This window comes from Tauraco erythrolophus, chromosome 8 (genome assembly GCF_009769465.1).
Source record: "Tauraco erythrolophus isolate bTauEry1 chromosome 8, bTauEry1.pri, whole genome shotgun sequence".
Lineage (NCBI taxonomy): Eukaryota > Metazoa > Chordata > Aves > Musophagiformes > Musophagidae > Tauraco > Tauraco erythrolophus.
This window is the reverse complement of record NC_141472.1, coordinates 34,367,847-34,392,072: the sequence shown is the minus strand read 5'-3', so window position 1 is coordinate 34,392,072 and position 24,226 is coordinate 34,367,847. Positions and strand designations below refer to the sequence as shown.

The 24,226-nt window shown below is 40.4% G+C and overlaps 1 protein-coding gene across 1 annotated transcript; it reads left to right on the top strand.

The window, feature by feature from the left end:
• Window positions 1-97: 97 nt before the first annotated feature.
• Window positions 98-23,560, top strand: CFAP221 (cilia and flagella associated protein 221). The gene is made up of 23 exons (XM_009982318.2): window positions 98-236; window positions 682-782; window positions 2,707-2,793; window positions 2,897-2,992; window positions 3,475-3,575; window positions 6,021-6,124; window positions 8,204-8,363; window positions 8,891-9,014; window positions 9,101-9,212; window positions 9,434-9,542; window positions 10,129-10,216; window positions 11,931-12,020; window positions 13,435-13,530; window positions 14,982-15,072; window positions 16,360-16,487; window positions 16,923-17,003; window positions 18,041-18,148; window positions 18,291-18,467; window positions 19,905-20,063; window positions 20,476-20,570; window positions 21,059-21,148; window positions 21,351-21,470; window positions 23,437-23,560. The coding sequence occupies exons 1-23, from the start codon at window positions 98-100 to the stop codon at window positions 23,558-23,560; spliced, it is 2,580 nt and encodes an 859-aa protein (XP_009980620.2).
• The last annotated feature ends 666 nt before the right edge of the window (window positions 23,561-24,226 follow it).

Below are 24,226 nucleotides of genomic sequence, written 5' to 3'. Positions count from 1 at the left end.
CAGTGCAAGGGAAGACATTTTGATCACTACGCTATTTTGATTTGACCTCAGGTGCTGAGGAATTTTAGTACCATTCAGACTCTGTTTCTGTCCTAACATGGACGTAGTTCAATCGACCACTGCAGACACCATGATCGCTAAGAAATCATTCAAGAAAATACCCAGTCCCCTTCTGGGCAGCCTAGTGGAGGAACCTGAAAAAAGACATGCTGTCCCAAATCACCTCCTGGAATCAAGTAAGTTTCTGCTCTCTAACTGTTCCCCAACCTTGGAGCAATCCTAAGACGCACTTCTCTATTATTTTTTTTTCATAACTCGCAGGCAAAACTCCCATCCTGTTGCTTAAATTCTGTCTTCCTGTAAGCCTAAGTCGTAGGAGAGGTAGCCAGGAAAGAAATAGTGCTGTACTGATCCTGGCTGACCCTAAAGTTTTGGGGTGGCTTGTTGTTGCCAAGAGATAAACTGGCAACAGGATCGTGGCTCTGCTGGGGTAGTAGGTGCTGCCTTAACTTTCCATTTGAGGAGTCATGCCTGCTTAACAGGAGAAATAATCTCCGTCTCATTTTTTTCTCTATAATACCTTGGGTGCAGTGTAAATATGCTTAATCAATGTAAGTAACAGTCATCATGTGTGTTTCACTTGGTCTCCTTTTCTCCCTGTTTTATTATCTATCTCTGTAGAGATTTATTCAGAACTTCAGAGGAGCAAGGTTATACAGGCTGAGCCTGCTGTGTTACACTATGGAGGGTATGAAGTTGGAAAACATCACCAGCAGACGCTGGTAAGTGTCAGAGCAGAGATCCTCTTGGGGCTTGTAAAAGGATAACAGAAGCCGAGTAGACTGCTTGTGGTCATGAGGCCTTCTGCTCTATGGAGTGCTCTAAAAAGCATCACTTAAAATCAGTGGCCCTGCGGTAACAAAACAGATGAGTACCATGCTGTGTGCATCACTGTCCTTTACAGTCTCTGTTTTACCTTTCTGTTCCCCATGTCCGCGAGCAGTGTTAGTGATACGTGACTTGCAAGTCATGAGTGAAGTACAATCACAGAATCATAGAACGGTTTGAGTTGGAAGGGACCTTAAAGATCATCTAGTTCCAACCCTCCTGCCATGGGCAGGGACACCTTTCGCTACACCAGGTTGCTGAAAGCCTCATCCAACCTGACTTTGAACACTTCCAGGGATGGGGCATCCACAACTTCTCTGAGCAACCTGTTCCAGTGCTTCACCACCCTCGGAGTGAAGAATTTTTTCCTTAGATCTAGTCTGAATCTACTCTTTTTCAGTTTAAAGCCATTGCCCCTTGTCCTATCACTACACGTCCTTGTAAAAAGTCCCTCTCCAGTGTTCTTGTAGGTCCTCTTTAGATACTGAAAGGCTGCTAGAAGGTCTCTCCAGCTTTCTTGTAGGCTCCCTTTAGGTACTGGAAGGCTGCTAGAAGGTCTCCCCGGAACCTTCTCTTCTCCAGGCTGAACAGCCCCAACTCTCTCAGCCTGTCTTCATAGAAGAGGTGCTCCAGCCCTCGGATCATGCGTTAACTCCATAGGAGACTGTTTTCAAAATGTACTTGCACCATTACTGTGGCTGCAAACGTGCTCACTGATGGGAAAATTTTGAAAGCACTTCTGGCCTTCTGCCAAGAGCAATTTAATCTAAGGAAAGAAACTTGATGCATAGGTATGATTACCTTGCCTTATGAATAGTTTGGGTATTTCCGTTTCTTCTCTCTGCTTTCCCTTTGTCCGCCTTCTTTATTCATGTGGTGTTTTGAGGCAGAGGTTCGGTGATTATGATGGACATAATCCTCAGCACAGGAAAGACATGGAGCAGTTGGAACGAGTCCAGAGGAGGACCACAAAAATGATCAGAGAGATGGAACACCTGCCCTATGAGGGCAGGCTGAGATAGGTGAGGTTGCTCAGTCTGAAGAAGAGAAGGCTCTGGAGAGACCTTCTAGCAGCCTTCCAGTACCTAAAGGAGGCTTATAAGAAAGATGGGGACAAACTTTTTAGTGGGGCCTGTTGTGATAGGACAAGAGGTAATGGTTTTTAACTAAAAGAGGGTAGATTCAGACTAGGGATAAGAAGATATTTTTTGCAGTGAGGGTGGTGAAACACTAGAACAGGTTGCCCAGAGAGGTGATAAATTCTGTGATTCTGTTCTTTCTATTCTATTCTATTCTATTCTATTCTATTCTATTCTATTCTATTCTATTCTATGATTCTATGACTAGGTCCTCCAGATATAATGAAAGTAAACAAGATACAGGAGGCTTTACGGGCTGAACTGTCACCATCCAGAGGTTTATTGCTTTGTGATCCAAAACAAAACAGTGGAATATTACATAATTTCTGTTGTTTCAGACCTCTATAAAAGTGAAGTCAATAGGTTATTTATTTTTTGTTCCTTTTGCACATTAGCAAAACAGGATCAGAATTTGATTCAACAGTAGTGTCTTCTTTAGCAAGACTAACTGTTATTCCTAGGTAAGGAATTGTGACTTGGTTCCAAAGAATAAAAATGAAGGATGCAAGATTTACTTAATTTTCTTTTAAATCCAGAGCATATTCAGAATTATTTCTACTAAAGTAAAAATTATTACTTCTTTGCTATGGATAGTCTTACAAAAAGTCCAGCTGGCATTCTCGATTGACCTCTTATATTGTAAAGTGTTTTGTGGTTTTGGTTTTCTTTTGTTCTACAGAAGCTGATAAATATTACGGGCAATGTAATAAACCTTCACATAATACCACCCCAGACAAAGTATTTCCAGATCAAATACAACAAAACAGTAAGTGTCAGAAAGCCTTCACGCTGCTCTTTGCTGGAGCACTGGTTTGTGTCATATAAGTGGCTTTTACATGCCCTCTGTTGTATTTTGGGTCATTTTCTAGCACCGGCTTGTCCCTGGCTTGTCATACGTGGTTACTGTTGATTTTTGTCCTGATGAGTGGCGGTATTACTATGACTGCATCCGAATTCACTGTCAGGTGAGGATTTATTATAAAATATATTTACAGTTGTAATGGAGTGAAACAACTATGATGATCATGATAAAGTAAAGGTACAGTTAATCTCCTAAAGCCATGTGGATTTATTCCCAGTAAGTCTGGATTGGATTATTTCATTTTAAGCATTTAAAATTTTTCTCTCTGTAAACATCCCTGAGCTGTGGATAGAATATTTTCCTTATTCTGTTGTTCTTTGCCAGTAGATCAGTCTTTGTGTCACACTGATGTAATGTCTTAGCTGAGCAGGCTTGGAGGAGCTCTAGAGAGTTGATGAAAGTATGGAAAGACAGATGGATACTGAAAGCAGGTAGAAAGAATATCAATATCCTGAGGTGCAACAAGTGATGATCTTGAAGATGTTTTATGTCCACTTATTGGCCAACTACTACAGAAACTTTTTCTTTCAATAGCATTTATTCATTGTAAGAAATAAGTATTTACTCCTCTTTTTTTTTTTTCAGGGAGATGATACATTAGTTGTTCCTGTGCATGCTTACCCTGCTGTGAATGTTGTAGAATTTCCATCATTCATAAATCTGTCTGATGTATCAGTTGGTCAGAGGTGAGTTAAGGACAGACATTTGTCCACATTTCGTGAAACATGAGCAAAATTCTTGGTTCTACAACTGAACGTCTTGGAAGCTCTAAGGAAGTCAGCTACCATCTGAACTGCAAAATAATTCCATATATGAACTGTTTCAGGTGCACCATTCACAGGAAACTAAATACTGCACAAAATAAACATATATGTAGATGGAACTGGTGTTTCAGGTAGTCTAAACTGGTGCTGACTCACTTCATTCATCGTATGGTGAAGCAGTGTGGCTGCTGTTTGTAATCTGTACACTCCCAAGTGCTATGTCTTTTTAGTGTTAATAAATCCTAAGTGAATGGATCTTCCTTTAAAGATGAAGAGTTCTGGAAATGAAGGTGTGGTAGGTGTAAGTGATAGCAAATAGCTAACCTCAGTCCAGAGATTGGTCAGTCATTAGATTTGCTTCTTCTATTTAAAAAATATTTAAAGCAGTCATTTGATGTGGAGCTTTACATGGCAGAGACTTCATCTTACTCTGTCTGTTGCATAGATGTGACACTGACTGTTCTCATGAAGGAATCGGTAATAATTGTTAATAGCAACTGAGAAGGGGAGAGGGAGAAGGGAGATCCTGTTGATTAGGGTCTGGTTCTGTAGTATATTCACTATATTAGTTGTAATTATGGTGATTTGTGTTAGTGCAAAGATCTGAGTGAAGTTTAGGAACTGTAGGTCTTAGCAGCTAGGTTTTGTCTTAGCCTGTGAGTTGGAAGAAACTCATAAATTTTACTGAAGCACAGAAATATGAGTAGGCAAGGCACATACAAGGAAAATGCAAAATTCTGCAGTAAAAATGAGACCAGCATTGTAGAATAAACATTTGTGTCTTTTGTTTATTTGTTTTTCTAATCCCCCTTAATCTGTTAAACTCTAGTGAATCTGTCAGAAGTGATGTTACAGCTCTCTCACAGAACTGAACATAACTCCTGACTTTCTGGGTGCCTCTAGGCATGATGTGATTCTATTTATTTGCTCAGTTTTTATAGCAAGTGCTGAGGTATACAGAATTTTCATACTCTCAGAATATGGGGAAGAGATTAGACACAGTACAAAATAGAATTTTAAATAAAGGGTAAAATTTTTCAACACAACAGGGATGCTCAGAGATGCCCCTGAGGGAATTTGGAAGAGTTCCTGGAGAGAAAAATGATGGTTTCAAGCCTTAATGTTTACCAGTATTTTTCATCATTAGGCTATAAAAAACTTTCCTAAAAATGAAAGCTCTCTGAGATACTTGGTACTGTACAGAACCCAAGGGACAATGGACTCAATCCATAGCCCACTGAGGTCAGTGGAGAAACTGCCTTTGCTTCCTTAAGTGTAGGATAAGACCTGTATTCTGCCACCCAGCTTTCTCCTTAGGTACAGAAGGTCCATAACGCAACAGGCAGCATAACTGTCTTGTTTCTAAGGCACTTTGGTTACTGTAGAAGCTGCACTATACTTGAAAACAAATTGCATCCCCAATCTGCTGTTACATCTTCTTCATGAACAGGTCATACTAAGGCAGAGAAAAAAGGACTTTCCTATTGTTTATTTCCTTAGGCATTTCAGAACGTGCTTTCCAAAGGAACACTGTGTATAACATGCATTCTTTGCTAATCGGCAGGATAAGACTTCAGTCAGATAGTTTACAAAAAACAGAAACAAGCCTGAGTAAATTGGTCTTGATTTGTAGGATGATGGATGATGTTACACCAATGTTTTGTGTTTCGATTTGATATGTAAAAATAAATGCATACAAAAGCAAGGCTTGAAAAGACGTGCTCTGATGCTTGATATGTAAAAATAAATGCATACAAAAGCAAAGCTTGAAAAGACGTGCTCTGATGCCCCTCACACAACCAGCATGAGACATACAGGGCTTTTATGAAAATCAGGCCATGGCATCATTCTATCTATGGTGATTAAATCCCAGTCACTTTGATGTGCTGGAGTTTTCAACACTTTTGAAGACTGCACAGAGTCTTTTCTCATTGTCTTCTACAAGGAGGGCCATGGGAGGAGCCTGATTTCTGGTTCTGTACTTATTGTTCCTCCAGGTGGGATTGTTTGTACTTGCTAGATGCTGCAGTTTGTAAGAATGTGAGGATACACATAAATAACTTCTAAAAAGTAAATTTTATACATTTTTCTGTAATCAGATTTTGTGTGGGTAGGAGAAAGTAAGTAAAAATGTAAAATGATCCAGCATTCAAATCAAGATTTATCTCTCATTTCCTCACAGAGGGAAAGATCTGAAATATTTCGCTATTTTGGAACAATGAGGAATTACTATTTTCACATTAATAAGTAACTCATCCCTCTGAACACAGACAAATTAGTGTATGTTGTGTATAATGTAATTTTCCAACTTGTAATTGATAATCAACTGTAGTTTCATTAATTCTTTCTTCCTTTCTCTCTTTTCAGTAAGAAGTATGTTATCCCGTTGCAGTGCAGCTGTCCGATAGATTTTGAATTCCACATTGATTTTATTCAGCCTCATAGAGCCTTCACTGTCCAGCCAACATTTGGTAGATAGAACTTACTTAAAATTCTAAACATTAAATCTGTATTTATTGAGTGTAGTTACCTGTGACAGTGTATTCAGTGCTGTACAGAAAAAGCCTCTGCCTCAGAGCGTTTCCAGGTGAATGCAGACTGATAAGTATTAGTTATATGCAGCCTCCTGGCAAGTAGCCCTCTGTGACTGATAGATTTCTCTTGTCAATGCCCAGCTACAGACCTCTGGCAAAATATGGGGCATCCCAAACAGTCCATCAGGCCTTCATCTGCTCTCTTCGCCAGTATGGCCTTTGGAAAGGAGAGAGGCAGGAAGCCCAGCATTCACCTCTTCATCACACCTTTCCCCAAAGGCTGTCTGGCTCCTGCCCCGTTAAAGGAACGGATATCTGTCTTTGTGGAATAGATATGATTCCTGTTACTTGATTAGAGGCACAGAGGAAATAAAAGGTGACCTCTGGCCTAGCAAACATATCCCCATATCTGTTTTGCCCAGCAGTCTGGAAGAATTTGGTAAAACTGTGTCTGTTGCTTCAGGAACCATTATGGTGATGGGCACAAAACACACTGCTGCAGGTGTTTTGTGGGACAGCGCTGGATATTGGATTCAGTCTAGACCTCTATGCATGGGCTTTCCAAGAGGCAGGGACTTTCAGCGACAATATGCACAGCTGTTTTCATGCCTAATGTTGGAGAGGGCTCTGTCTTGAGGCAGACATAACTATTTGTGGGTCAGTTGCTATTGTTATATTTGCCAAGTGCCAGCAGAAGCATGTAAGTGCCCAGGTGTTCTGACAAAAATGTGTAAGTGAATGAGATGTGGCTGCATATTTCACTTAGGTAGTCTGATCAATTCCATGAAAATACATAAAGATCTAAATAAATAAAAACGTTCATAAATCTGGCACTTTGTGCCATTTGTGACACTGGAATTTAATCTTTGATTATTTATGCGCTTCAAGAAAAGTTGCTGTTGTTCCTGTATGCACAATGATATGAATTTGCCCTGCCTTGTCAGATGGATTTTTGTTCCTCAGAGGTAGTAGTTGGATTCTGTCAAATGTGTGGTTCACAGAGACGAACTATGCTGCTGCCTTGTTTTGGGTCGTTCTTTCTGGATAATATTCTTACTTTGTGCTTAAAGATGTTTCGATATATCAAGGGAGGAAAGGAACAATATTACAATTGAGTAAAACTAGGGAGAAGTTGTAAAATTCATCAGGAAGTTTTTGGGGTTTTACGTGGTCATAGACAAAGTGGCTCTAACTAATTAATGCTTTCTAAGTTGATTTAGTTCTTGGGAAATAGGGGAACAAAAATATCCCAGAAAAAGCATCAACCCAGCAAAAGCTAAGTTAGAAACTGTGGAGCTAGAAACTCTGAGGTGCTGAAGGTCATCTGAAGAGCACTAAGAAGTTTCAGCTCCCACTGAATTCCACACACACACACAAAAAAAAACCAATGAAACTGACTGGTGTTTAAAACTACAGGATTTAGAAAACCAGGCAATGATCACTTTACAGAGATAAAAAATTAATATTTCTGATGAGCCGGATAAAATCCTTGTTGCAGAAATGCTGAGAAGCATCAGGGCCTGTATCCTGGGATTGCACTGAATGTTTAGGTATATGAAGGGTGGTTAAAGTGGTCGAGAAAAAAATATAATAGGTAATAAGGAAATAAGACCAAGTAGAGATAGGTAATGCATCAAATCCAGATGATTCCCTCAACTTGGAAGAGCACAGAGGAGTATGTTTATGCTGCTTTCCTCATGAAAGCGGGAAGCACCAGAGACAAAACTGGCAGATGCAAGTGAAGAATTTTTACCTATAAACAGGCAATAATTTTACAGCAGTAGGAAATATTATAGTCTTACTGTCAAATCTCTCTGCTGTTGCAAAATATCTCCCTTTATCTGGCAAGGAACAGTTCTTGAAAGACACTTTGAGACCTGAAATATTTTCCAGGCCTACTGCCATCTGTTCAAACATTAATATTGTTTTTGAAAAAAGTAGTCTAGAATCAATTTTAGCATACTTAAGTGGGCTCACATTTGACAGACTCGTATTGGTTTTCTCTTCTAATCACAGGAATCGTTCCAGGCAATGGGAAAGTGGAAGTAACTGTGAAATATTCCCCACTTGAGTATGGAACAGCACAAATGACAATGCAGTTACAGATTTCACAGTTTCACTCAAAACCCTACGTATGTGTGTTTACGGGAACATCAACACCACATCTGAGTCTAAGGTATGTGTGGCTGACTGGTCTTTGAATATTTCTGCCCAGTGCTAAAAATGACTGTGTAATAGGATTTCATGCCATTTTGCTGCAATCATTTTAAGCATTTGTATCTATGGAGACTTAAAGTGCACTAATGTAATTTGACTGTTAACGCATGTACCTACTCTCTTACATAATTTGCTCAGAACACCCTGAATCTGTGTGAAGTGAAACTCTACCAAAATAAAAATAACAAGAAGTTGCATATCCTTAAAGAAGTGTTGAGCATCCTCAGCTTCTATTATGCCTGCTCTATGTTATTCTTATTGCTGAGGCCTTGCAAGATATAGGGTTTTCTGAGCAATAAGGTCTTTTGGGCTCTACTAAATTTTTTTTGTGAACTCTGAAGATTATAACATTTGGTTCCAGTTGTAGTTTGGGAGAGAAATTTCCAGTCTCTTTGTGTGTCTAGAGGGGGTGTAAATGCATGTACTAGACTTTTATGCCATTTACAGGTTACATATGAGAGCAATATCTGTCCTTCTGAAACCTAGAAAAGAACATTTTGACAAACAACGAAGTCATCCAGAGAAAAAAGCTGTGTCTGCAGGAAAATCCGTGGTGTGGAGAAGAGGCCAATTCAGCCAGCCACCATCGAGGCCTATTCAAAAAGTAAAGGTGTGAAGAGATAATAATCACAAGTACTTTTCTGGGCTGAAAATCATTCTTGTTTCTATTTCTTCCTATTAATTTATATTTCATAGGAAATTGAATATCAGAACCTCAGATTCCCCACAGACTTGTCAAATCCATATGCTGTAGCTACTGTTTTGAATCAGGAACCAGGAAAATTGAAGATTAAGGACTTGAAAGAAGGTAATGTAATTAAGCAGCATAAACTTGGTCTTAGCATTATTAGTAGATTTCCAGTGTGGAACTCGGCTTCAGAATTGCTGGGGTGATGTGACTGTAGTTTCAGTAAGAAATCTCACCTTAGCTTTGTGTATTAATGAGTTCAATTATCTTAATGGGTAGATTTTCCAATTAAAAATTCAATCTAGCTTGAAGTGTGATATGACTTTCTGATATTTCTGCAGCCCTTTGCCAAGGCAGCGAAGGGATGAAAACAAGACAGATGAAGGAAGCCGTATTTCAACTAAAAGTCAAACAAAATATTCAGGAGGAGGAAGCAAATCATCTGAAGTGGTAAGTGTTAGGTAACCACATTAACAGCACTGGGGTTTGCTTAACTAGAGCCTGTATGAGTGATGTATGCAATATCCACTAGTGCGTAATGCTGCCATTTCATGTCCTGATAGGTTTGTTTTACAGCTAAGTTACCGTTATTTTACTTTCATTTTTTTCTCTTCTGCCTAAGAGCAGCCTCAGTGGTAATCCATAGTAGTACACAATGAAGTCTTTGATGGCATTATGGTTGCCTTCAGAAAGAAACCTGCTGAAAACCTTGTTCACCTAATCTTGTTCTCATGCATCTCCTCTTGTGCCCTTAAGGGAAAAGGAAGCTTTTGTCATGGTTGTCAGTAAATCCAGGCTAAAATGTGTAATGGAGTGAACAGAATTGCACGTGTACGTCAAATGGCGTAAAGCAAAACATATAGTTGTGTGTGTAAGCACACCGTGGCTTCGTTTGCAATCCACAGATCTGCTCTTATGCTGAGTGCTTTAGACCCCTGGACACCTTAGGAAGAGGAGAATAAGTCTGGTAGCCTTTAAGTATAGCAAACTGTGCATTAAGTAAAGCTTTTTTTTTTTGCCTCCACTGTAAATGCAGGCAAGTGCGTAAAGGCAAAGATCCAATCTCTGTGGAATTGAGAAAAGAGGTTATTGAAAACCGACAGAGAGAAGAAGAGCAATACAAGGTGAGTCTTTGCTGGTTTTTCTATAAATTTAAAATCAAACTTATACTTTCAGGTTACGCAGTGCACTAGTGAATTGTTATCAAGCTTTCTGCGTCTTTGGTTTTTCTTCAAACGTCGACACAAACCTGTACTAGCTGTACCTCTTACTGCAGCTATATCTTTGTTATGCCTGTGTATTACTGTTTCTGAGGTGGTTTTATCTTGGAGGCAGGTAGAGAGAAGGATAAGTTATTAATGGAGAAGTAACTAGATATTTGCCCAATTTAGGAGACTTGCACCCAGCCACGTCACAGTGCAACATTGCAGTGTTATCCTGTCAGCAATGTGGCCACATCCAACCTTCTGTTATATTGTACCTCTCTGAAGAGCTGATGTCCTGACTGGCTCAAAAAGAGCTAAACCCAGTCAGTGCTCTCATGCAGAGCCATGGGGAGATAATTCATCAAGTTCTTTTTTTTATGCCTTCACCCTCCCTTTCTTTCGTTTCTTCCAGTCACCTGAGACTGCAGATCATCTTCCATTGAGGTGACAGTGGCAACACTTGGTGGCAGAAAATATTTTTCCCCATGTGGCACAGTCCTTGGGCAGGTGGAGCTTGTCACTCTTATCCTGCCTCCTGAATATTCAAGTAGCATCTGACATCCCACTGACTTCCAAGGAGCTGTTTATGAGAGTAAAAGTATTTATAGATAGGGTAAAGGCTTAATTTATACACTGAATTAGGCACTGTGAATTAATTAAAACGTATTCAATACTAACAGAGGAGGAAGTGAGTAAAAAGAGGATCTAAATTGTGAGATTGTTGTGTCACTGTATTTGACGTATGTTAACTTTGTTTAGAAACGTTTACTTACTTATCTATTGGCCACAGGGGCTGTGGAGATTTCTGACTGGTTCCACAGTTGCACCCATGACCTTCTGATAGAGGCACATTTTTGCTCATGCTGTCAGTTTGTTCACCTTGAGTGTCATTAAGCCTCAAAGCACAGTTACTATCCCTCCATCATTTTCTCGAGTGGCCACTGTGTTATACAACCTAGAAGTGGCTGTGCTGGAGACCTTTAACTGGTCTGTGTTCCATTCCATTCCATTACTAACTAAAACCTCAGTCCATGGGAATTTCACTCTGCAAAATTACCCCAGGGTCTTTTTTAGAACATAATGGTGTCCTGGAAATGAAACAATAGGTAAGTAGGACTGGGATGGAAGAGGCACAATGAAAAGAAGCACAGATATTCATCCAGCATGCCTGAAAACTTTGAGAAGGTCTCAGAGAAGTGAAGTGATGTCAGTAGTAAGCTGTTTCACACGTGAACAGATTAAAGAGCAGACACCGTTGGAAACCATGACAGAGATATTCACAGAACATGGGAAAGCTGCAGGAAATTTCTGTAGCGTTGTCATCTGGCAAGATCTGTTTGGGTGCTAACTTACGGTGTTGGTTCTGTAACCCCTCTCTGGCTGATTCTGGCTATGCCAAGCAAACTGTGTTTCGTTGGGGCAGGGATCTGATTGAAACTTAGACCTCAAAAGACATTATTTTACTTTGTCTGACTTGCTCAAGGGTTGCCATAATCACACCCTAGAAGGGAATGAGGTCTGTATTTTGTCAAGCACTTCCGGAATGTTACATTGTGAGTTCCACTTATTGTAAGGGAGAAAATTCACTGAATGCTCTGTAATAATGTGATTGTTCTTCCTGGTGACGAATTAGATCCGAAGAGGAGATCCTGTCATAGAACAAGAGTTTCAAAGGAACAAAGTGGAAGTTTCTTTCAGACGTGTTATCCGGCCTGTTGACCAGGTTTGTTTATATGTTATTATCACCTACCAAGCTAACAAACAGCCACAAATATTTGGCACTGAATACTTTTCCTCCTAATATTCCCATTTCTGTGTTCGTGTCTTATTTCCCATTTTACTTTTAGTTCAGTAGAGCAAGCGCTATGCTACATACACAACTCATCTTCTGATAATCTGAGAGACAAGTGGAAATCTGCAGGCTTAACCTGAGGTTCACATTGCTTGTTTCTGGAAGTTCTCTCAGGAGTAGCTTTCTCATGCCTAAACATAAAGTTAAGCATATCACAAGATTTGCAGCCTTTACCTGCATATCAGATTGACAGGAACCTTTCTGGTACTTGGATTCTTTTATTCTTCTCTGTGGTGTGAGGTGCTTCCTTAGATTCGTTTCCTAGGGTTGTTGTGAGTTGTGTGTAATACATACCCTGCTACTGAAGGAACTTTGAATGCTGGCAAAACAAACTGCCACCTTCTTGAGGAACAGAATAGCTGTGGGGGTTGGTCTTTTACTATACTCTTATGCCTATTGCAAAGTGCTGAAGATTGTTTGGTGAAGCCTGGCATGGAGTTGTGTGGAGTTGGTGGCCTGAGGACCATCCTAATCTAAACGTTGGTTGAGCGGCTGCCCTCCTGTTGGAATCATAGAATCGTTTAGGTTGGAAAAGACCTTCAAGATCATCAAGTCTAACCGTAAGAGACTAATTCTTGAGAGGTGCTGTACTCTGGGGTCACTGGAGTCTTTTCTAGCGCCACATTCTTGTGTTACATCAACTTAAAACTGGAGAGTAGATTAAAATATCAAGAAAGAGATTTACCTGTGTTCAAACAGTGTCCCAACAGTTTAAGGCATTAAATGTAGAGGCATCACCTCTGGCTCCAGAGCCAGAGATCACTAGATGTGGGAAGGTTATTCTGGGGAATTACCACTCTAAGTTTACCCTGGTCTTTCACACTTCTGTGGGTATGCGCCATCAGCCATTATTGGAGACAGGATGCTGGTTTTGCTGGGCCACTGGTTGGAGCCCTTACGGCTATTCCAACTTCACGTCTGTGCAAGATGAATTGTGTACTCAGTAGAGACCTAGTCCATTCTCTCCACTGTCTGACTGCCCATGTGTTGCGCTTAAGTCATAGTCGTTTATGTGTGGATGCAGACCATGCTACGTTATCTCTGCGTTCCCCATACTGCATCTGCAAATATTTGGTGATTACCACCCATTAAGCCCTGCAGTGAAGCCTTCTGGTTAAATGCCAATTCTGCGAATGTTTTCACTTGACTTTATTCCAGTGTTTGGAAGTAAGATATGGATTCCGGCCAAGGAATGGCTTGAGATGGAGGAAATTCCTCCCTTGTCTAGTTGTAAAAGGGGTGTCCTTTTTATTTTCTTTTTCTTTTTTTAAAAAATACCATGCAGCATCCAAGTGTCCATCCCACATTTGACTTGCTCTGTAATGACCCTTGGGACGACAGAAACAGGATGTTGAGGAAATTCCAACAAGCAGTGTACAAGGTAACGTGAACAGCCAGAATGCAGTGTGATGGCATGACACCTTGGAAATAGCACAAAAGAACATGCAAACTGGCACGTAAGGAGTCTTCACAGCTAGCCAGGGATTTGATAGTTTGATAAGTATGTCACTCCTTCACCAGGAAATAAGGATCTGGAGTAAATTTTCTATTCAGCTGGTGCTTATTATTGTAATCAATACTAAACAAATTCAGACAAATTTAGATTTAAAAAAAAAAAAACTTTTGCACGAAAAAAGATAAGATTTCAAAATGCATATAGAATACTGTGCCCAGTTTTGGGCCCCTAGTACAAGACAGACATCGATCGATAAGCTGGAGTGAGTTCATTGTAGAGCCAGCAAGATGGTCGAGTCTGGAGCACTCTCTCTGTGAGGAGACACTAGCTCAGCCTGGAGAGGGAAAGTGGGGGGAGAGAGCAGTACCTTCCAGCACCTCTGAGGAGGTTATTGATGATGGAGCCAGGATCTTTGCAATGGTGCATGGTGGGAAGATGGGAAACAATGCGCATAAATTCAAATAAGAGAGGTATAGACTGTAAATGAGGAAAGCCTTTTTCACCATGAGGATAGTCAATCATTGGAGCAGGTTGCCCAGAGAGGCTGTACAGTCTACATCGCTGGATATTTTCAAAACCAGACTGGATAAAGCCCTGAGCAACTTGGTCTAATCTCATCACTGACCTTGCTTGGAGCAGGAGGTTGGACTAGGACCTCCTAAGATCTCTTCCAACCTGGAAGTTAAAAGTCTAAATCAGTAAAATCGCTTATCTCATTGTGTTTAAATAATATCTTGTATCTCTGCTGCTCGTTTCCCAGTAAATCTAAATGCAGCAAGCAATATGGAAGTTTCCTGCTCTCCTAGTATCCAGTTTGGATATTCTTCTCCAGTCTATTCACAATATTAGGTTGGATACAGATGTTCTGAAATGACATGCTTTTTACTGTATTGCACAAATAAGGAGGTGGCTAAGTGTGCCCTTCTGGAGTTAAAACCTAGGACTCTTCATTGTTACCCTGTGATACGCGGCACTAGGCAAACTGCATAGTGCAGGGTGCTACTTGTTCTCCTCATTCACAGTACCACAAGTATTCACCTGGCTCTGAGCAACTGACTGTTTACCCATTGTTAAATCTGTATACGCCAATAGATGCAGCTGCAGGATTAGGACCTAGCCAAAAAAAGTCTAATTAACCTATAAGACTAAATGAAAGCTTGAACTGGTTTTGTTGTGTAATGTCACTGTAGAGTTGAGATCCATTCTACATCTTTCCTTCCTCATTTTCGCCCTCCTGAACAGAAAACTGTAGTAAAAATTGTGAAATAGAGATGCCTGAGTGAGCTCTGTAAAATAAATACAGTTATAGTGTGTTTATATGGCTGTAAATCTTAGAGTGTTCTGTTTAATATTAAACTTTAAAATCATCCTCTCAGATTATCATTCAGATTCGGCTAAATCGTTTACTGCTTCTGTTCCGTGGGCTAACTAGAGAAGCCAGAAGTTTGGAGGAAGGTTCTGTGTCTGGTAAGAAGTAGGTGAATAAGTTGATATTTTGGCCATGAATTACGGTAATTCAGGTTGTGCTGCAGTGTGTCAGGTGCGTTACATATACACTGACATGTAAACATAAAGATGGAGTCCCTACAAAGGAGTCTTCAAGCAAAAAAGAGAAGCATGACAAAGTAGAAATGGCTGTAGTCAAAATATGTCTATTTTTCATTTGCATTATTTACCAGATTTTAAAAATGTGGTTAACTCTTTTTAGGAGCCTTGCAGCTTATCCACTTAATAACGGGGCAGAATTGTGAATGCTTCTTCATTGGAAGCGTTCAAGGTCAGGTTGGATGGGGCTTCGAGCAACTTTATCTAGTGATAGATGTCCCTGCCCCTGGCAGGGCAGTTGGATTAGATAATCTTTAAAGGTTGTTTTCAACCCAAACCATTCTTACAGGCCTGAGGAACAAGGAAAGGGCAGATGGGACTATATGAGAAACACAGGTAGGTAAACAGATCCGGGGAGGCCAGGAGGTCAGAGACATAGGATGAGAGGAGCTTATCACACAGGGAATGGAAGAGGGAAAGACACCTGAATGTGATGAAGGCAAGATATCTGAACTCAGTAAAATGACCTGGTAGGAACCATGAGATACATGACTAGTGTCCAGTACTGGGTTGAGTTTTCCTCCTTATAGTTTTCTATTACAAGTACTTTCAAGCAATCACTTTTCTTTGCAGTAGAAGTACTGGCCTGGAAAAGTCACTTGTTCTTTAACAGTCATAGAAGGAAACTGGCCTTGGATGGGAGTCACAGTTGGGTATACTGGGGACAGAAGAGAATTTTTGCCTCTCATTTCCCACTCCCTCATACACACACAGTTTGACAACTGCTGAAATGCCTTTCCATATCAGGTCTTTTCCTGCTTCTGCAAGTAGACACTTTTCATTCCCAGTATGCAGGAGTTGCAGGGGTGCTTCAAGTAGAAGGCAGTTGGTGTAAGAGAGGCCTTCTGACTTGTCTCTGCCTTGCTGAGCAAAATGAGCTAGAGGACCATGCTGGAATGAGGGGGCTGTAATGTCCTTTTAGAAATGAGGAAATTAGATCTATCTGCCAGTCAAGGTATTGTGCCTGCTGTCTTGTAGATGTGGTATTTAAAGCCTTGAGGAAATATTACCTTACTTTTTATATGCAAATGACTAGACACATCCTGTCTTAGGAAGATGTTAAATACGTTTTGTGGTTCGATTCTATTTTTTAAATAATGTATTAAAATATATTACAAAATCTTAATATTTGCTTTCCATTCATGACAGAAAGCAGGAGTTTTGGCAAACCAGAGAAAAGTGAAGAATGTAAGGCCATTTGTTCCAATATAACTGAAGATCGTATATTGCCTTTTGAATTTCCCTTTTACAGTTCCTGTGAATTGCAACGTGATTTGGTAGGTACAGTAACTAAAATGGTGGCCAACACTCAAGACAGAATTTTGTTGAAGACATTGGCCCCAGGCCCAGTACTGCCTTTATTAAGATTTCACAATGTGACTGGTGTTCTCGATTCCCAGAAATTAATTCAGGACTTCAGATTTACTAAGGGTGCTGCTGAAAACAATAAAAAAATTTTTGTGTTCTCTTAATTGCATTCTAAATTTCTAAGTAATACATTAATGATCAGAGTTTATTAACATCCATGATTTTACAGAAGAGATGAAATATAATTGAAATGCCAAAGTCCAAGAGAGGACAGGAGAAATATCAAACAAAATGCTTGCATAATTATTTCCATATGTTTTCAAGTAACTGTGCTGTTGGATTGCTGCCAATGCAAAGCAAAATGCCCACCATATTACTGGGTTTTAAATACTGTATTCTTTCAGGCACCTGGTGCTCTTGGCCTGGTTCCTGTCGAATCTGTAGATGTGAAAGTCAGACACGTCCTTCCTTTTTATGACTTGAAGGTGAGTCAGTACAGCTCCCTCAGCTGTATCATGTTTCCGTCTTTCACCACGCCGGTTAGTTATGTTTTCTGACTGATTCAGTGACTCCATTGTGCAGCCCAGTAGAAATATTACCTTAGTATGTCTGTGTGATTAGCATGCTTTTATTAACAACAAATCTCACCTGTTTCTGTAAGGAACAAGCTTATAGTCAGCAATAGTCCCCTCTCTCCAGACAGAGAGATGAGCCATCTCAGCTGAAATTATTATATCTCAAACAACAAAATCCATCTATGAATGAGGATACTGCAAGGCCTGCATGCCACACAGTTTTTCCTTTGTTTTAGAGTATTATTAAAGTGACATTGTAAGTGTGTCCTTCCTTTTAGAAAGTAATGGAAGTCTTCTGTTTATTTGGCATCCAGTTATGCATGCTTAGTTCTTCATTCCTGCACAGGAAATGCAAACATCTCATTCTTGCAATATATAATGTTTTTTCAACTTTATGAGTACAGAAATGTTTTTTTCTCCTGACTTCTAAACCCTTTTCTTTCCAATTTTTGAATAGCAAAAGATCAAATTCTGCAGCCCATCAAAGTAAAAATATTTCCTTAGGTTCAAATCAATGCAGATTTTGGCTCAAGGTCCACTTCCTTTTTTTTCAAGTGGTGTAACAAGTCTAGAAGCTTTCTTGTAGTGTCTTTTCCCCTTATGACACATTGATTCATCTATCAGTGTTACATATATTACTTAACACAGCTTTTCTCCACCTCACTAAGTTTGGTACATTTGATAAAGGAACTCTTAAATCCATGATCTTTCACAGAAAAGCAAGAATGGAAATACTTGTTTACGCACTCATTCACCTTGTCCTGGTGAAGTGTGGCTTCTCAAAGTTTTGGTCATATAGCATGTTCCAGAATAGTGATCCAATTATCTTTTACCACAGAGATGTAATATGTCTATGATAAAGCTGGAATGTTCCATTCCATCTCTATGAGTTAATCAAAAGTTATTATCATCATCTCCTGCAGCACGCCTTTTTTCTTTGTACTTAGGTTCCTCAGCATTTCACCATTATGAAGTATCAGCCATTTTGTACACACCATGCAGCCACAAGTTACAAACCTCGAAAACTTTCCCGACCACTGAGGCAGGGTGCTGAGGTAAGAAGTCATCTCAAATACAAACTTTGCTGAAGTCTCTCCCAGCTCTACATTTCTGCAATTGCTTGATTAATTTTGTTGCAACATTTTATACCAAAAGGCTTACTACACTCTGAAAACCTTTGATGTCTGTGTTTTCAAGGATGAGTTGATTCAAGTAGTTGCTTCTCCTGAGGGGCAGCTCAACCTGGTCTCCCCGAGGGTGGATTTTCCCAAACCATCCCCAGAAGAAGTAGCAGAAAGAGATATCAGCCTCTTAAAACTGGTTCCTCCCCAAGCTTTAGTCTACCCTACTGAGACCAACCCACTTCGTATTTTTGTAAGTAGAAGTTGACTTCCACAAAGAACCTAAGAAAGGAAGGGGGAAGGTGTTTGTTTCATCAGAAGCCCGATGTAGAATTGGTGGACAATTTGTTTACTCGGATTGGTATATAAAACTATTCAGAGTGAGTATTCCTTCAAGGTGTGAGCCCTGGTAGGTAGGAATCACAGAACTCATCCCACTAAGAGGGAAGCCATTTCACTTTAAGATGGAATTTAATCAGTTTAGGGGAGGGATGGTAAGGCAAAGTTGCCAGTGGTGGCAGAGAACTGAAGACCCTTCCAGTCTCACACTCTGTAAACAGTCACTGATACCAGGATTCCCTGGAACATCATGAGACCCTTCTCTTCTTCTCCATTTGTTTCCCCATTTGGATGTTAGAATAAAAGCCACGATCTTGGCATCTCAGTCCATCTATAACCTCATGCTCTTGCTGGGGTCGGTAGGACAGGTGCAGTCTTTTCCTTCTGTTCGGCTAGGGGACTGCAGTTCTGCCTGATCCTTGGGTAAACGGAGAAAAGTGAAGTCACTCTGTGCGTACGTTGCATCCTGCTGCCTTAGAGTTTCCAATAGTTCTCATAGCATCCCAAAACCACATTTCCAATTTATTAGGCACAGAGATTCAATAAATCACTGCCACATGTGTGGGAGGATTTTCCGTTACTTAATCGTCATGTAGGTTGTGCTACTTGGCACTGACTACAGAAGGTATTTCGCACACAGTGCAGCTCAGCCTGGAGGTCTCTGAGATATCTCTGAGCAGGCAGAGGAGTGCTGTGTGTGGGTACAGGCAGCATCTCCAAGCCAGCATGGCACTGTGCCTGACTTGGGTGGGTCTGTCTTTCAGCATTACTGAGCTGCAATGGCCCAGAGCCCAGTGTGCTGGTCTGGTGGTCTTGGCATAACAGATATGGTATAGATTTGTCCTCGCTGCATGTAGCCAGGACTCCAGTGGACTTACTGATGTGATCCTCTGTGCATCTCTCATCTCTCTGTCATGTCAATGTAAGAGCCAGGCACAGCCTAATCCCACACTACTCAGCTATATTCAGAAACCGATACTAGTGCAGAGAAATAGATGGCAAAATGCTCACCAGCTTCCACCACAGTGAGGCCAGTTCCCATTCTTGGATTCTGAACTGTTCAGAGAATCAGCAATGGATTTTGTATTAATCAGGCAACAGTTTTTTCTTCTAAACTTGGAAACAACACCTAAATAGCTGTATTTTGGACAGCAGAGAGCAGGGATAAACCAGGCAGATTACGAGTCTGTGATGAGACAGGAAATGAAGGGTTACACTGAACAGAACAGTCACAATGAGACAAAGGTGTGAATCTGGGAAGATTACATTAATTGTAAGAACTGAAATTTCATCAATTTAGTTCTTTAGGGCGCTCAGAATTATTTTTTTACAATAATCTCTTTACTTTTAGAACCCCTCTCCAGGATTAGTTCCGGTTTTATCTCCTTTGGCCTATTCTGAAACAAATATTGAATATCATCTTTGTCCTCATCCAAAATATACCTTTACCAAGGAATGCCCCAAAGGTTCCAGTATTCCAGTCACACAAAAGAAATTTCTGCATCACAAGGTATGGCCTTTTGTGTTTATTGTATGAGTACCTGGCTTGAGTATGTTCTTGCTGAGAATTTGCTCTAAGGAATCAAAAAGGAAGGTGAAGAGTCATCCTAGATAGAAGATATTTTCAAATATAAATTATGCATGCACCTAAATAGTCAATACATGGGTCGGAATAACTTGGTCGTGTTAGCCTTTATCCATGTCTCTTATTTATCCCTGAATATTTCTCTGCTCTTTCCTTCTTTTCACTGTCTATTGTATTTTCATGACCTTGCAGTGGAGGAAGCCTCTTCTAAATATGGTGAACTGCAGCTCCCCACACTCAGTTCTTGGCCAAGAAGTCAGATGTTCTGTCCTGCAAGCCTCTCTCCCCACTGCATTATGTGTTAGAGGTCTGATTGCTGTAGCACTTGTCATTTCAGGAAGTGATTTGTGGAGTAATGGAATGGAGAAGATTCTTGCCGGTGGTGTATTCCACTTTTTCTAACACTCCCATATTGACAAGTACAACACCTAGGTAAGAAAGAATTTGAATATGCAGTGCTTCTACCCTGCACCAGTTTCTGCTGTCTGTAACTAGTCCCACAGATTAACTGCTGCTCAGAAAGCCAAAAGCAATGAGGAAAACCCCTACTGACCTCCTTGAAGGATGGGTTAAGAACAGTATCATTAGAGGAAATACCTAGCCCTGGAATGAGGGTTGCAGTCTGGACTTTCGATAGCATCTCTGAATGCTTTTTGATTCAGTGCCAGAAGGCCCCGACTCTGTCCAGAAGTGTGAACGGTAAACCTTTAACGTATGGGCACCTGCCCCCAGTGGTAGGGAAGATCTCTCAGGCTCACGTTCCCTCATATCACAGTAGTTTCTGGTGTACTCAGATTTTCCAGGAATATTTAAAAGTACATCATCTTCGTTGTAACTACAACAACTGTGAAGCTTCAAAATAGAACCATCGAGTGCAGTTACTCTCTGTCCAATTTAAACTAATACCATTTCCATCACAGGGATCCTTACAGTTTAGATATGCTTCCAAGAGATGTACCACCAATGCTGCATGGCATACCTGAGAGAGACAGGGAGAACATAATTGACCAGTAAGTTTCTCCTCTGTTTTGTTTCATGTGATTGATCATGTCTTAACCACTGGTATGAATGTGTCTAAACCTGTCCTGAGAGATCCTCAAAGGCAAAAGCACAAAGTCCCTCTTGCATGAAATATACTTTTTTGTTGCTGTTGTCTGAAAGTTACTTTTAAAAGGATAAAGCCTGATTGTTCTTCATCTTATTAACTTTTAGTGAGACAGATGAAACTGAGTTCAAAATGATTCTTACTCCAGAGATGGTGAGAGCTGAATTTCCACAAATTGAGCAGGCACTCTTGGAAGAAGGCAAAGAGAAATCAGCAAAACAAGAAAGGTAGGTATAATTTGAAATTAGGAGAGAGAAATGGAAAGGAATCTGAAGACAAGCATCCCTTTCAGAATTAGGTAGAAAATCATGCTAAGATGCTTTAGGGGCTCCATCACAAGAGGGATGCAGATCTGGTACTTTGAGCAAATTTGCACTGCAAACGTGGATCTCTGGATCGGACTTCAGAAAGCAGCTGTGAATGTGACACACTGGCCTGCATGTCTCTGACTTCAGTTTTATCAGTATGATCCAACACTTGAGGCAGTTTTCTTGCCTTCGCAGAGATACTCAATGTCCTTGGACTAGTGGTGTTTCCTTTTCAGTGACCCTTCTGGTTAGGTATTCATTAATTCTGGCAGAGGAATGAGCCCTTAGCATTTCACCCTGGCATGGTGCTTTTTTCTCAGGCTTTTCCCAGGAGTGGGTCACATTTGCCGTGCTGTCCAAGCTTCACACTTCATAAAGACACATTGTGATTTAGGCATACAGCACAGCACGTAAATCAACTTGCATTCATAAACAAAGAATTTCCTGCTCCCTAAAATGTTGTAAACTGGCCACTGTAAGGGCCAAATTCTGCCTTTTACCTCCAGTGTTGTCAGGCTAATGTCCCGATTTTGCAGCTCAGCAGAGAAACCTTGAGGGGGAACCTGAGGACAAGGAAAGTTCTGAGGGGCAAATGGTCTTTGATGGGGTTGATGATTACCACCATGGTTTCAGAGGAGCATTTCAGAACTGCCCAGCAGTTCTGTGGGGTTGGAAGCAGAAGTCGATGCACTGTGTGAAACTTATGGGTATGTGATGTTGCAGGAAGGATGCAAAGAGGTGTATGAGCTGGTAAGTTAAGTGGGACACTGGGGGCAGCAGGCTTGAGCAGCAGGCAGTATGGATAGGATAAATGATTGTGGAACAACACAGGAGATAGTGCTGAGTTCCAACTCTGTGTTTTCACAGATACCTTCTGTGACTTGATACCCCTTTAAAGTGGTCATGATGTGGCTTAGATGTGCAAAATAGCTTGAAACTTTCAAAGCCATCAAGAGATTTGAATATCTCATTTTCTTGAATTTTAGAGGGAAATTATTTGATTGACTTTCAAATCCTGCGCAACTGTCAGCCATTAAACTTTAAAACAGTGCTGCATATTATGAGCTCTCTGACAAAACACCGATTGCTGTAGTGTGATTACTACAGCATTGATTGAAAATAATTTGCTATAAAAACACAGATGTGTCTGACTCAATGCTGCTTTTTGCATTTGATGATACTCTGCTTGTCAGAACATGGGGATTTGGGATAACTTGTGTAACTGAAGAGTTGTCTTTTTCTCCACGCTGATACAGTGTTGGATGGTGCTTTTCCTGGATAAGTAGTTTTATAACCATAAGGTTCCTTCCTTTTGAAGTTTTAGATGTTTTCTTCAAAAAGGAAAGTTCTTTTCTGTATTAAACACATCTGGGTATTGATATTACTTGTTGAAAGCTTCCCTATTTGTTTAGCTTTGTAAAGAGGGAAACAAAAATTTATTAGCTGACAATGAAGACCCAATCCTTTCTTTTGTCTCTGGAAGATTCTTCATTGTTATTGAAGAGGTGGTGTTTCACCAGACGACAGAGTACGCAGTGCTCCTCTGCAGCAGTTTCAGCATTTTATCCTTAAGGCAAATCAGTTTTTCATGCAGATGCTCTTGTTCTGGCCATTACAGCATATGCTCCTTCATAGACAGAATGTAAAACTCCATCTAGTATGTATTTATCTATCAAATGGTTAGCTTTCCTATCTGGGCAAGCCAAGAGTGAATGTTCTTTTCACAGTTTCACTCCTTTTCCAGTTCTGCATAAGTAATAGAATATCCTTTGTGATCATTATGAAAAAGAGAGAAATTATGTGTGAGTGTCTCTGTTTTTGTCAGCTTTCCTGAGTAGCTCCCCTGGCTATTATAAATACAAATGACTTTTTAAACTTCTTGCAGAGACCTGCACTACCATCCAGATGGACATTTTCAGCCCCAAAACAACGAGACCAGAGAGAAAGTTCAAAAACATGTGGAGAAAATGAAGCTGAAAGCACTTAATAAAACCCTTATTCTGGGATAAGAGTAATTTTATTAAGTCCATGGTTTAGCACTGCTTACCCTGTTAATGCACGAGGCCTCCCATGTCCCAGCTACGAGGTCAGCAACTTCTTATGCAAAGAGAAGAGAACCACCAGTAATGCCACCTCTGTCAAGGACTCTCACTGTGACCGTTTCCCCAAACACAGTAATTGCTCCAATGAGAATCCTCAGCCATGTACCTGCTCATTTTGTCCTGGTGTGCAGGACCACAAACCCACAGTACTACTATGTAAATACTTTGTTAATTAATGTACAGCCCACTGTTTTAAAATAAAATGTGAAAAGTCCTCATGATCAAATTATTCTGATTTCATTTTCTTGTTATGACCTGTCCTTGAATTTTTGCAGGTAAGTCACTAAGTCTCAGACTTGACTGTAAATCATGCACTTGAGATTTTTAATGAAAGGGAAGATTTGAACACAGTTTCTGTCCACAAAGATAATGTCCAAGCAGATTTCATTAGCTGCTCCGGGATTTAATTCAATCCACAGCTCTCTTGGCAAAAGGGTGCATGGATTGGGGTGATGAGCTCCAGAGCCTTGTGAGACATCTATAATGCTTAGGGTGTATTCCCTAGGAAAGGCGTTTTCTCAGCATATTGCCTTTCAGCTGAGATGTCTCCTGCTTTCTTGTGGGCAAGCTGGA